Source organism: Dermacentor albipictus, chromosome 4 (assembly GCF_038994185.2).
Source record: "Dermacentor albipictus isolate Rhodes 1998 colony chromosome 4, USDA_Dalb.pri_finalv2, whole genome shotgun sequence".
Taxonomy (NCBI): domain Eukaryota; kingdom Metazoa; phylum Arthropoda; class Arachnida; order Ixodida; family Ixodidae; genus Dermacentor; species Dermacentor albipictus.
In genome coordinates this window covers 38,995,692-39,010,006 of record NC_091824.1, presented here as the reverse complement: position 1 = coordinate 39,010,006, position 14,315 = coordinate 38,995,692, and the positions used below count along the sequence as shown (strand labels likewise).

The 14,315-nt window shown below is 43.8% G+C and overlaps 2 protein-coding genes across 6 annotated transcripts in view; both read right to left on the bottom strand.

The window, feature by feature from the left end:
• The window catches only part of Esyt2 (extended synaptotagmin-like protein 2), a 93,043-nt gene extending 85,429 nt beyond the window's left edge, over positions 1 to 7,614 (bottom strand). The window contains exons 1-2 of one of the 2 annotated variants that reach the window (XM_065443758.2): positions 6,717 to 7,614; positions 1,774 to 1,815 (exon numbers count right to left, since the gene is read on the bottom strand). In XM_065443758.2, the coding sequence (XP_065299830.2) occupies positions 1,774 to 1,815; positions 6,717 to 7,115 (441 nt within the window). In that variant the 5' untranslated portion in view covers positions 7,116 to 7,614. The remainder of the gene's footprint in view (positions 1 to 1,773; positions 1,816 to 6,716) is intronic. The other variant, XM_065443760.2, reaches the window with a different exon arrangement.
• Positions 7,615 to 9,668: 2,054 nt separating this feature from the next.
• Positions 9,669 to 14,315, bottom strand: part of LOC135911452 (ubiquitin carboxyl-terminal hydrolase 25-like) — an 87,694-nt gene continuing 83,047 nt past the window's right edge. For all 4 annotated transcript variants that reach the window (XM_065443757.2, XM_065443754.2, XM_065443756.2 and 1 more), the window contains one exon: positions 9,669 to 12,993. In XM_065443757.2, the coding sequence (XP_065299829.1) occupies positions 12,797 to 12,993 (197 nt within the window). In that variant the 3' untranslated portion in view covers positions 9,669 to 12,796. The remainder of the gene's footprint in view (positions 12,994 to 14,315) is intronic.

Below are 14,315 nucleotides of genomic sequence, written 5' to 3'. Positions count from 1 at the left end.
TATGTATATGTTCTACTGCAACAAACTACTGATTCAGGTTTTTCTGATTGCTCTATGTGCCTATAGTCGGATACAACTTTAGAAAAAAGGGGGCGTTTACTCCTCCGAGGCGGATGCACCAATGGGCGCGCATTCTGGACCGACGTCATGCGCCGGACGGCCGGTGACTTCGCCGCTTCGGTCATCTGGGCGGGGCCTCCCCTTTTTTCTAAAGTTGTATCCGACTATAGTTTGCAACTTGCTAAAGTTAGAGCTTTAGTATTATTTGCGTTTTTGCTGTTTTTCATGACATGCACTTCTTAAGATGTTCCATTTTTAATCAGCAGTTTACTTAAGCATCTGTTTTGTGTGGTCGTCATTTTTTTCTTATTCTATAGACCTCCTCACACAACACCAAAAAGAGTCCTGGGGTCCTGTCTGTATATAATTTTCTTCATAATTATGTTTAACAATGATTCGGTTGAATGATTAATAGTTTTGCAATATTATGCACTTATTACACAGAAGGCGCAGCAGGCGTGAACCTCTTTGCCAGCTGATGAGAGCGGTGACGTCTCTACGACCTGCAGCCACCATACACCGCTTGTACTCGTGACCAAAACATAGTATGCCGCCTAGTGCAACACAAAGGCACACAAATAATACCCAATTTGACATAGCCTCCCGTCCACAAGTTCTAATTGTAATAAGTGAAGCAGTTGTTTTGTAGAGAACGTCACAGATCAAAAACAATGTACCACAAAGCACACAGATTGAGACTTCTGTGGCTACACTACTCGAATAGCTTCCGCAGCGTTGTCGGCCAAGTGTGAAATGGATTTGATACTGCATGCATTTTAATGTGCGATATGTTAAAAGACATTCTCACAAATAAGGCAGACACAAAAAACACAGGACCGGATACCATAATGTTCTTTGCAACTGTTTTATTTCCACATTACAATGGCTTCACCAAGCCACAGGTGACTTTGGGTGAAGCCCCCTTCCAGTTTTCTGCTTAGCGTTTCCCCCCCTACTGCTAAAAAAGTTTCTGCAAGATATTCTTTTTTTTTCGTTGATTATGTTTAGTATTGATGTGTTTTGCACATTCAGATAGAAAAAAAAACACGTTTTTTTTCCCAGGTATTTACATGTGCCATCTATAATGTGTGAAGCTCTGGAAGCTTAATGCAAAGACCATAACAGTGTTTCTGATATGCCAAAGTGAGTTTTCAGCTGTGAATATTTCAGCAAACCAATTAATAATTAACCTTACTCTAATCTCATATTGTTTCCTTTTTCTGCAAATGCACCCTCCATGGGCAGAAACAACTGTTAACGTTGTTCTACTTTTCCTTGACGTAGGACGGCTGCATCGGTTACACCAGTGTTCACATAAGCAGCTCTAATCACAGAGCATCATGAATATGGTACACGTAGGACCATTTAAAAGAATCCATAATTCAAGATACAAAGTCAGTTCAGCTCCAAGGAGAGTCAGTAGTAATCAATGGCAGCAAGTACTATTGCTTGTGGACAATGGGTGTTACAACAGAAGTGGTTTTGCTGTTTGATTTAGTGCAATAAACATAGGTGCATGTGGGCCTTCATTTTTTTTTCTTTTTCTCTCGCTTCACGAGTGTTTAAAGTAATAGAGCCAATCTTAAACAGCCACGTCAGATACCCTCTTCAGCTGTGCAAACACTCAATATTCGACTACAGTCTACCCAAACATGAACTTTGATCCCAGGTGCATTCAGTACTTGGCCACTGGTATGCGACTCTCCCACTCACCTTATTGACCCACTCAGCTCTCTCTGTATCAGGGAAGAACACCTGCATGACAGAAAAAAAACCCCAGGTTAATTTTTCAGCAGGGGTCACCACACTTCTAAATAGCTAAAGTACTCTATACAAGTTATACGGATGTCACACCGTGCATTCTCGATTGCAACTGAGCCCGATCGGGATAGATTTTCTCCATCGCAATCAGCTCCTTGTGAAAGCTGTGGAAGGGAGCCAATCGATGTTGAAAAATTCAATTCTGATTGGGCTCGATTCCGAAAAAATGCACTGTCATATTAGTGAATCTTAAGCAATATGGGAGAAAAACATGGCTCTCCTATAGTACCCTACCTCAAGTGTGGAACTCAGGTGAACACACACGACTTTGTATAGAAATGGACCAGTCACTACAATTGCTCTCTTGCTGGCCCAACGCTTAGTGGGGTGACTTGCTGCTTTCCTAAAAAGCCACTCGCTACTCACACCTTTATTTGCAGCATGCTCAGATTACCGCCACAACAGATCCATTATATTCAATTGTCACAACCTGCATCAATGTGCGACTCAGCTTATTATGCAACATAGAGGTCATTATCTTTGTGCACTTTATTTCATCCATTGTTCCCATGGCATTTTAGCTGACACCATGGACATGCTGTTCCTAATGAAGCAGTGACAATGTGTTCAAAGTCAGGACATATCTTTATTTTGATCGCCAACTTTAACGGAAACTAAACTTACAACTTGAACCCAAACTATCATCTTTGGAAATGTTACAACAATGCAAACAAGGGTAGTTACAATTCAGCAATTTCTATTAGGGAAGGGCAAAAATGCTGTGAATAAGGTGATGTGAAAAATGCCACTTGAACACGTAAAATTTCTCTTGGGTGTTCTCAAGATGCCCTAGCTTTTATTAGAGATAAATACTGATAAAGTGGAAGCTTGGGAATTACTCTGTCTTTCTTTGTCTGGTGTCCCGTCTTGTTGTACTGCTTTATAGTTACAAGTATCTATTAGGGAGTTCTAAAGATCTTTAGTTCGTTTGCATATATAGGACCATTTATGGAATACCAAAGACAGGTTTAGCAATAGCACAGCTCCTGCCATCTTGCGATGTCGAGCTTAACCAGAACGCACAAAGCTACTAATGCAATAGGCTGTAAGCTATTTTGATGTTCATGGAAATGCAAATTTAAATACAGGTAATTATGAACACATTTTGTTTTTGCATTGATTTATATAATTATGTGCATGATAGTAAACGGTGCAGCGTTACTTTCTCTTATGTTCACTAGGCAATTGTGATGATGTATGTTACATTTATATTTTACCAATTATGTGTATGCCCACTCCTGCTAAATGTCTGATACCAACGCTAGAAGTACGAAATAAATAAACAAATAAATAAAATTTAGTGCTTCTTTTCTTTTCCTTCAATGAGGACAGAGTCAAACACAACAAAGTTTTAGATGATCTGTGTTTTAACGAACTACCTCAAGGTGCTATACTTGAAATACCTATACTCAAGGTATTATATTTGCTGTTGTCCATGTCTTTATCGTCTTTATATTTCCACAAACTACAATACATATGCAGACGTGATAGAATTCTCTAATATAAAGCAAAATTTGCATAATCAGATGCAAATTTGGTTGGTTTGGAGCATCCTGTCATAGCATCATGTAACATATTCGCGCAATGTTCTCCTGAAGGTTGACAGCACGTGAACATATTGAGAACTCCCAAAGCCAAATTCATAGTCTGCAAAAAACAAACTCCAGCTTTTGCCAGAAACTAAATGCGATCGCTGCAGATCACTTGCACAGCATGCACCATAGGGCGCTGTGCCGAGATGTGTAGTGCTACGCTTAAGCAGATGAGCGACACACCATGCTGTTACAGGCAAGCCTGAACTGTGCCCATCAGGCTAGGCATCGTCTATAGCTACTTTAGAGAATGTGGCCTATTGAGTGCAATGCTGGTCACGTCTCATTTTTGACCAACGGTTCAGCACTCAACCCCATTTGACCAATTCAAGGCTCCATCTTCCCGTGAACCTCTGTTTTGCTCAGATAGCAATGTAACCTTCCATGTACACTACACTCTAAAAAATGTACGCTATTAGGGCTGATCCGGTCCCCAAACAATGATTGTCATCTAATTTTTTATGCATTTTCTTTAACACTATGTGCTTGCTATTTTCCTGTCAAGAATGCGACGTTAAGCTGATATGCATGTGTTATTCGGGACCTGAAAGTAGCAGGCACACAATGTTAAAGAGGCCCTGTAATGCTTTTTGAACATAGTAAAAAATGTTGCCCATCTGTTAATGAGGTTCCTGCGAACATGTTTGTCAAATATTATTGCCCTGCATGCTGCAGAGAACTCATGTCAATCTCGTGTCAAAAGCAGCGAAAAATTGCTTGCTCTTGCTTCCACATTGTTGTCATGCAGCAGCATCCTAAGCAGCTGGACCCACAACAATAATTGGCTGACTACATGATTGCGAAAACATCCTCAGTCATAAAATTATTGCTCATTTAAGTTAAATAAATGAGAATATAAAGATGTCTGTGGTCTCAGGAAAGACACAAAAGCCATTTCATCTTTGCACTGCCAGTCTAAACACGACAATTGTGCGTTGCTGCATTAGTCTGATAAACGCACCAGTCTGATAACTATGTCTGGTTTTGCTTGTGCTTGAAGGATTCTACAAATTTTTGCGGCAGGAGATTCATGAGGCGATGAAATTTAATAGCGATGTCGTTTTATTATTAGTTAAAAAAGTGTTTCAGGGACCATTCAAAGATAGGAAAAGCATGCAGATAGATGGTGGTAATTGTCTGGGGACAAGCCTGAAAAGGTGCGCGCTCTTAAAGTAGGATAAACCAAAGCAGTTGGGAAGTGGCCTACATCACATTTGCAGCATATAATTCGTGCTAGTGCCAAACGTTACCTTCACCCAAGAAAGAGGCAGCATGCTCTCTTGGGAATGTTTGTTGGCAGTGCGAATTAATGACAGAGCCTACAGAACTGGTGCACGTACGTACATAGAAGCCTTTCATTTGAACCTCCTTGATTTCATGAAAAGGCTTTTCCTAATTATTTCTCATCTTTTGTTTTATTCTATTTAATGAACACACTTACATTTACTTGCTCAAATCTGGAACTATACATGCTGGGGAATATTTTCATGTTTTGATTCGTAACATAACCTGTCCAGAGTTAGCAATTATCAACTGCAAACTTTTTATTTCGATTCTGCTGACTGAGGAACAATGTCTCATTTGATGTGCAAACTCTCAGACTTTGCCCATGAAATTAAGGAATCAAACAATTTTGTTGACATCCATACAGACTATTGGGAATTCTATTTCCATCCCATAATATTCTCTGGATAATTTACTTTCCAAGGTGAATTGGCTCTACTAATGCAACACAGTTGTAATGTATGTACCAGTATGTTTTGGGTAGTTCTCGCCTTTAAATTGTGATTTCACTCTTTAATGTAGGGTTTGGTTGTGAATTTTAAACATAGGGGAGAAAGCCAGAAGTAATGTAGCTTGCATCATTATTTGGTGCCACAAAAATATGTCTGCTTCTATAATCTTGCACACCAGTCACTATATCTAACTTCCTGCAGTAACACAAACAGCTAGTAATCACGACAGCGCATGTCTGTACTTCATTATCAAAATCACGTATAGCAATCCAGCAAACAATACATCCGGTAACGTCGTTGGTGACATATATATATGTCACCGACGGTTCGTTCCCCACCTGCGATCGTTCCCCACCTGCGGCAAGTTGTCTGAAGGTTGTGGGATCATTCCCCACCTGCAGCAAGTTGTTTTTCCATCCACTTTCATTTCCATTAATTTATCATTTTTTTATTTCATTTATTAAGCCCAAGTAATTTCCCCTATGTTGTCCTTCCTAGTTAAAGAAAAACATTGAGTCCAGTGGATTTTTCAGTGGGACCCAACTGGCTCCAACTGGACGCCATCGGAGGCCCAAGTTCCTATTTGGCATCATGAGAAGTCCACTTGATTCCAGTTGGACATCACTGGAGCTTGGTATGCCAATTGGTCCCAAATGGACCCGATTGGAAGTCGATGAGTAATCTCGCAAAACAACAGAATAGTTGATAATAATAATAGCACAATAACCTTAGTTTTAAAGTAAAAGATGTTTGTATTTCGGTGTGATCAATGGAGAGAAGCATTTAGCTTCCTGTCACATTAAATATTTATCAACTTTACCAATTTCTCATCAGCCACTGGCATCGCATGGTCAACCAAATTTTGCTCACACATATAGTACCTCACATACATCTCTCATAGTGAAGTGGCGAGTGTTGGGTATGTCAATGAAGAGAACTGCCATAGTGTGTTCATGTATGAGTGTGCTTCTTGGAAGGAGTTTCAGGTATACCTGTGTCACATCAAGGTTAGAACCCACCTAGGTTGTTTTTTTTAACTTCCTTTCCTTCGGTTTTCGTATTGGTCTCAAGCCTAATTCAGAGATCGATTGGGTCCAACTGTATATATATATAAAAAAAAAAATGGTCCAATTGGACCTGTTGGGTTTTTCCAGTGGGTGCCCCAAAACACAATTGGAAGTTTCCAACTGGTCAAGAGCATTTTTTCTTTTTTTTTTGCTGGGGTGGTGTCAGTGTTTGTTGGCTTATGATATGACTATATATATACATATATATATTACGATGAGCAAGCAAGCATTGAGCGAGGCGCGCGCAGCTACTGTGCGACCGAATATTAACCTGTCCTGTATACAGCCACCCGCAGGCACCGTGCTATTGGAGCATGTACACACACGCACACACAGACACGCCCACCGGGCATCGAAGGGTATGTTTGACAGCATATGATTTATGCACACAGCGCGCGCGCGCGGACTGACTCACCCGCGACCTACTCTGCAGCACTCACCCATGCGGGCAGGTCCTCGATCGTGGCCAGGATGCTGGCCTTCTCCTGGTCGGCGCTGGTGATGCCGCTGCGGATCCGCTTCTGCTCGATGTAGTTCTTCTGCGCGACGTAGGAGCCCACCCCTATGAGAAGCCAGGCCGGGCTCAGGTTCAGCCAGCCCATAAGGTAGAGGCTCCCCGCGATCAGGATTCCCTTGGCAAACTTGTACACCAGCGATCCCAGCGTGGTTCGCAGTATTTCGCGAGCCTGCTTCGCCGGCTCCGGCGGCTTCGAGGCGGGCCTCTCCAGCGGCACCGGGGGAGTCGGGGGACGCTGTTCCTGGGAGTCCCGTCCCGGGAGCAGCGTCTCGGCGTCCGATCCGTGGGAGGACGCCTCTTGGGCCGGGGCCGACGATTCCATGACTCGACGCTGCGGCCGCTTAGTTGCACACTCGAGTCACAGGCTCCTCGCGAGGAAGGTTTTGCGGAGCTCGCTTCGGGGCCACACCTCTTTGATAGGCACGCCTGATGGTTATTGCACCACAACACGCACACCTTGATCACACCTGGGCGATGCGCAGGCTCGGCCTTGTTTACGGACGGTGGCACGCCGGTTCGCAAGGAGCGGGGCTAAGAATTGGCTAGAATTAAAGAAACTATCTACGTGCGGAGGAGTGCTACGTGCCCTCAATGATCTATCGCGGCATAAGCATGCACGGCTATAAACTATATCGCTCGCGAGACGGGCCTCACGGCGCAGACGACATGCTACGGAGTGCGTGCGGGTGTGTGCTCGAATGCGCCGAAGACGACGCAAATTCTTGCCGGGGCATATACGTCACGACTGCTCATTATCTTTATCCACTTTTGTTTTCCCGTAGCGCAACATTGAGTTGTACTGAAAATATGGATACGTGTTTTTAGATTCTAAGAATAAACTTCATTTTGACTGGAGATACTGCGAGTCGCAATAAAAAAACCGAAACTAGGTCAGTGTAAGCAACGCCTTTGAAACTTGAGTCCGTAGCACATTTTCATCTCGGAGGCTACGCGCTTAGTTAGCGCCTCCTGGCTTAGTGCTAGAAGCACCCTAATGCCGCGATACAGAAAATGCCGTGGCGATACTTACTGGAACTTGCATAATTCCACTTCACTATCAGCGGGCCGCGCCAGTACTAACCATTGACGAGTGCAATGAAAAGGACAAGATTCGAAAGAAAGAAAGAAGGAAAAAGCGAGCTCCATGGAAAGGCTTTTTTAAGTTAAAAGAAAAAAAAAGCAAGCTTCATGAAAACGGTTTCTTTTAAATACCGGTACCGGTTCCTTTAAGCTAGTCTACTTTTCTCATCAATCCACTCGGCAACACTTCGAAGCTGTGGATACACGGGTGTTTTGTGCGTTACTTCATTACCCACATTTTCTTCAAACACCCGTATGGCAACGCTAGCGATGTTCAGATCTTATAGAACGAAATGGCACTTCTTTGGACCATTAAAAACATTCAAAACCTTCCACCAGTTACAGTTCACATATAGACTCTCTTCATGCTTACAGGCAGGCTTCCCAGAAGGCTTCCAGTTAAGCCTTCTGGGCAACACAACAAATTTACAGAACCCTCCAGCTGGCATCAGTTTTGCTGTGAATTTTCTTGTTGAATGCAACAAAAAGAAGCCCATACACGATATCGACACATTCCGCACTTTATACATGAACACATCAAGAATATGTGCCTACAGTATTAAACGATGCGCAAAATACTTCCGTTTTCTTGGCTACACTTGACTGTCAGAAATGCACGACCGGAAGTTTTCTAGGGTCATGAACACACTGTTGCTACAGCGTGGACAAAAAAGGTCTGTAGCCAGCCTTCAGTTGTTTCATATACAATTGCTGCACCAACATTTCAAAATCGAAACCACAGAAACGGCCTTTAAAACTACGAGACTTTAAAACTGGCTGAAGACACTTGATTGCACCAATGCTGCAAAATATGTTCAACATGTGCTAGCGAGACAGTTTGAAAGACATCAGCATTTCGGTAATGGTTTGTCTCCTTTCATTTTTTTGGACAGGCATATAATTTACATTGGGATATTTTCCCAGGTGATGGGCCACGCACCAAATTTGCCCTGAATGTGAAATTGATCACAGTGAGAACCTCGTTACAAGTCAAACCAGGTACATAAAAAAACTTATATGCAACATGCATTATAAGCGCATATTAATGATCGGCTATCTGCAAGCATTTTATTTACTTCGTTATCCCCGATATTTTATTACATCAGCGTTCGCTATATCAACATTTGATTGTGGATGGGTTTCACTGCCAAGGTACGTTTGAGGCTTCACTGATGGAAGCCGAGTGAATTATTTGTGGTTAGAATGTTCAGGCATTTAAAACACAGACGTAGTACAAGAGGATGTTGATGCAAAAATAAGCTAAATTTTCAGCATATGGAATACCCTGGCACCGAGACAAATAACTGTCAGAACAATGGGCCCACAAAGAGGCAATGGGCACATTGCACTTGATACACAGCATGCAAAATATGTGTTTGGCAATCCCTTTATTTTACCACCAAATCGGCCAAAACTGTGATGTCAGTGCAATCACTGACACGCGTGGAGTCTGTATTTGAGGAGACAAACCTTAATTGAAAAAATAAAATTATACTGTTCTGCTGGCATTTTTTGATAATGCTGTTATGCAAAAATAAGCTAAATTTTCAGCACATGGAATACTCTGGCATAAAAAGAAACAACTGTCAGAACATTGGGCCCACAATGCGGCAATGAGCACATTGCACTTGATACAAAACATGCAAAATATGTGTATGACACTCCCTTTATTTTGCCACCATATCGGCCAAAACTGCGATGTCAGTGCAATCTTATACATACGGTTGCAATCCAGCACGTGTGTACACCATGGCTGTGCAGAGCCCAGCTGGTTGGAATGTAAAGCAGGCACAAGTGCAACGCAAACAACGGTTTTTATTTACATTTGTACAGAAATTTACAAGTCGCTAAAGAAGCAAATGTTTTGGTATAGGCACCGCAATGACACTGCTCGAGAGTTAAGAGTAAAATGCAAGCTAGGTGCAGTTTGCACAATTAAAGAGAGAAAAAAAAAAGACTAAGATGAAATTGCAACAATGCCCGTGTAGAAGAGAGATGCACAACAATTGAAAGAAAATTTAGAAACACCACTCTTCATATTGTTGCCATATCTTTGCAACCTACAACTAGAAGCATTCACAGGGGTGTGGGGGGATAAAGGGGGTGCGGTGCTCGAGCACGAGCCATTAAATAGAAAGCACACTCAAATCTCACTAGAAAGGAAAGGAAGTTTACAAGTCCTTCCAGACTATGACATGACAAACACAAATGCATAGGACATGAAAAAGGAGCTCAATGCGGTGTGGTGTCGTTTGTTCGGGGACTGGGAAGCCCAGAGACCAGGTGCCATTAGGTAAAGTCAAGAGATAACTTCGAAGCACGTTCCACAGCTGTGCACCTTGTCGACCGAGACTGCGGCACGGCAGATTGTCACACCCTAAGCTGCATGCAGACTTTGCCCAAGCGGGGCAAGGCAAATGGCGAGCACGGGAAGCCTGCCCGTCCACCCAATTGGTGGGATGTGCATCGAGACGTAGTACCATCTCGGTGCACCGGGTTAATGTGCGAGGTGCTACATGAAAAGGCAACAAATCATAGCAGACGCATCAGGCACAGCTGAGTTTGTTGGTTCCTTCGACGTCTGTCACCGGCGGCACCTGCGTCACTTGTACCACACTCTCAGATGATCCGCCTTGTTAGTAAGTATCTGTGTAGTCGCTTAAAAGTTGCATGGTGGCAACCCTCCATTCTGTGCGTGCACGCAAGTACATTCAAAATAAGCCTCTCTTTCATTTACACTGGCGCACCCAAGAAAATTATAAAAATACTTTCCACATCTCGTTTGTCACTGCTACACGACACCCCCGGACCTTGGAGTACTGGCCTTCCGACTGTGTAAAGTTGAAACTGCCCAATGAGCATTTTGCGAAAGCCCCACACCAAGACCAGACTGAAACTTTGGAGGTGTCCCCTTACCCTTTTCATGAACCGTCAGAGTTTGAGCCCAGCAATGCCAGTCGGTCCCCTTCACAAGGCCATCCCTTATCCAGCGCTGCTTTCAAGGCAATGACCCTACCAGTCAAACTATTGCGCACACCCCTTTAAGCGTCAAATAATCTGAAGGGGGGCAGGGGGAGGGGAGGTGTTCTTATGGTACCATCGACAAACCAGCACCGACAACCACTCCGGTGCATGGTGCAACTACACCGCACTCGCACACCAGCCACTACCACAAAACCCTGTCCACACGAGTTTACTCACTGCAGCACCGCCACCACTGTAAAAGTGCAGCAACATTGCGGGGGCAACGAAAGCATCCTTAATTTTCAAACTCAACAGCTCCAAAGTTTGCAAAACAGAGGTTAATGGCACAAACACACAAACACTCATGTGCAGTGCAAAAGCCTATATCCTTTTTTGTGCGAGCACCACAGTGTGGCGCTTGTCTGTGCCGTTAGCGCCCACGCACATCTCGGCAGAAGCGCGGATGCAGTCGGCAAGCAGACAACGACAGAAAGCTCGACGACCCACGCTGACATGGCTACACCCTAGCCAAAATTTGCCGCTGCCAGTTTTGCACTGGCTGACTAAGGAACAACGGGACAGACAGCGCTGGCTGCTAATTCACCGGAACAAATCGTTAGGCATTCAATACAGATACTTGCATGTTTAACTTAAAGCAGACGACAAGAGAGAATAAATACTCTGCCTGAATCCTAGCTACACGAAAGAAGAGAACAGGCTGTTGATCACCGGGTCTGTTTCCCTCACTGAATGTGTTTATTCAAATTTTGCACTGCGCTATCATGTCACCGTTTCACTGTTTCTGGCCCAGCCCACTAACCACACACTGCCGATGTAAATTATAAAGACGAAAGCTACATCCCAACACTCCTTCTGTTGAGGGCTTCTATTGCAGGCATCAAATTGAGCAGGGTCAAAGATGACGCTCGCTGGTAGTGAATTGTACTATGAACCACCAGGTTAGGTTAGGCACGTAATACAAGACTAGTCTAGCAATGTGTGCATGCATACATGAGGTCGCATTTCACGAATGCGCGTCAAATAATCATAAAACAAGCTTCGGGCCGCATAAAACTTGTTAATCGGTGCAAAGTGCGGGAATGAAAAAAGGAAAAACAAAAATTGCATGTTGTTATCTTCTATTTGGATAATGAATTAAGATATGCGTCTTTCACCAGAAGACACATTACAAGCAGTGAGAATAAAAGTTAGATGTTTTTAACACACACGCGAGCACGCATGTGATTTGAGGATAAGTTGTATCTCTGAATAACACGGTAGAATTGTAATTTCTTTTCGGTATATATTAAACATATGAAAAGCACTGTGCGCGTAGTTCACTGAAGTATACTGTGTCCGCAAACTCAAAAGGCTTCACAGTCTATTTTAATTACATTCTCTTCTATGTTGTACTGTATATTAATTTTACATTTATTTCTACATAATTTAGAAACACCTTCACATCCAAATGTACAGACTTCTCGGTACCTGCCTCGAGTGAAATCGTACACTTCAGACAACTCGACGAACAAACGAAAATAAATTTTTGAAAATAAAAAAGATCTTAAATGTCAATTTATATTACTCAAATTCTTAGGACCACGACAAATTAAAATCGGGATACATAGGTGGCAGAAACTGTGACGACTCGTCAACTAACGCAAGGCAGATGTCTTGTTTCAGGCCCCAGCCCAGCAGCAAGCACCCAACAGTGACCAAACCAGTTGACACACCTAGCGAACAATCAGAAGAGGGACTCTTGCCTCTCCTACAAAACTCTCACAGCAAAAGAAAAAAGAAAAAGCGTAAGAGATGTTAACGGTGCTAAAGAAATGGGGGAAAATAAAAAGAAATAGGATGTGTACTTGTGCGAGTACAAGGGAGGGGAGAGGGGGGAAATGACACAACACTTGTGGTGGAAGGAGTAGGTCATCCAAGAATAGAGGGAGGGGGAGAGGGCTAGGAGAGAGAAGGCAGGCCCTCTTCGCGTAATGCTGCCTCGAAGTGCTTGGACGAGGTGAGCCGTCGCATGACTTGCTCGTAGGCGGCCGACAGGTTCGTCACCCGGGGGACGCTCAGTGGAGACACGGCCGGCGTGTCCGCCCCGGGGTCCAGCAGCTTGCTCAACATGTCCTCCAGCTGCTCCTGCTTCTCGTCTGCAAAGGGAAGAGGAACAACATTTTTGTCACCGGCGTGGAGAAATTCGTTCGCTTATTCATCTGCCACCGAGTTTATGCGGGAAGAATCTCGCAATGACGCACTTCTGGGTTAACTATGCCATTTGCTGGTAATAGACTTCAATATTGAAGGTCTCCCGTAGTAGACATCGCGACGCTGTCGCATGAGCTCAACCCTCTGATGCCCAGTGCTGCTTGGGAGCAACAGCTCAAAGAATATTTTCTTCCTCGTTGAAGACTACAAATTCCTAAGGACTAGCGCTACTTGAAGATGTACGCCCAAGTATCCTCAACCTCATCAAGGCAAATTGTAAGGCACTACCAGCTGCTTCATTTTCTCATTGTTGTTGAAGAACGAAGCTCGTACTAAGGTTCGTGTTGGCTGCATCATGTGCCGAGAGCAGGTGAGTAAACTTTTGCTTTCAAGACACAAACGGACTTTCTTGAAATGAATTTTCACTTTTGCCTGCCTCAGATGTCATTATCGGTGATGCAGTTAAACCTCTATATAGTTAAGTAGGTAAAATCGTCAATTTACTTAGTTATATCGAAATTACGTTGTATTGAAATTCAACCTCTTAGGCAAATAAAAATAAGTACAGTCACCGATAGATCTTCCTTACATGAAAAGGGGCCACAGAAATTTCCGAATTGTCGGGCAATCGAAAGAAGGAAATCTTACTGAAAAATCAATTGTTTCTAATGGATTTGGGAGTCAGCAATGAATGATACGGTTTCGTGCCTTGTCAACGATATCTTCCCGTTGGCGGTACGAAATAAGCGAAATTAGCCACGCTTTCATGTGCACTCCGGCCCCACGGCTGATAGAGTCGCCTGCACTGGGACGGCAATACCGGGAAAAGAGCCAGCAGCGGGAAGCAAATGCCGCGTCTGCTTCTCGCTCGAACGGCTCCCTGAAACTCAGAGATTATGCAACATCGAATACTATACACTAGGCACGATAGCCTACAAGGTGCCACACGATCTCGGTACGCCCACTCCTTGTACATGCGGCAGATTACCTCTAAAGCAGGGTGCACGGCTGCGTATGCACTCAGCCGCGCTTCCAAGTGCAGCCACAGCCAATCGCACACCAGCTTGTCCCCCACTCTGCCCCCACCCCAGCCCCCTCACAGACACTTGATCACGTTATCAGGACCTCGCAACCCCTCTTTCCCTTTGCTCGTGCAGGAAAGCAGCACTAGTGAAGCCAACATCTTTCTTGTTTCACCCTCGCACGCCTTCACTTGCACCTAAAGCACACAGTGCGCAGGGTGCAATAGGATCTGGCCGTAATTGGA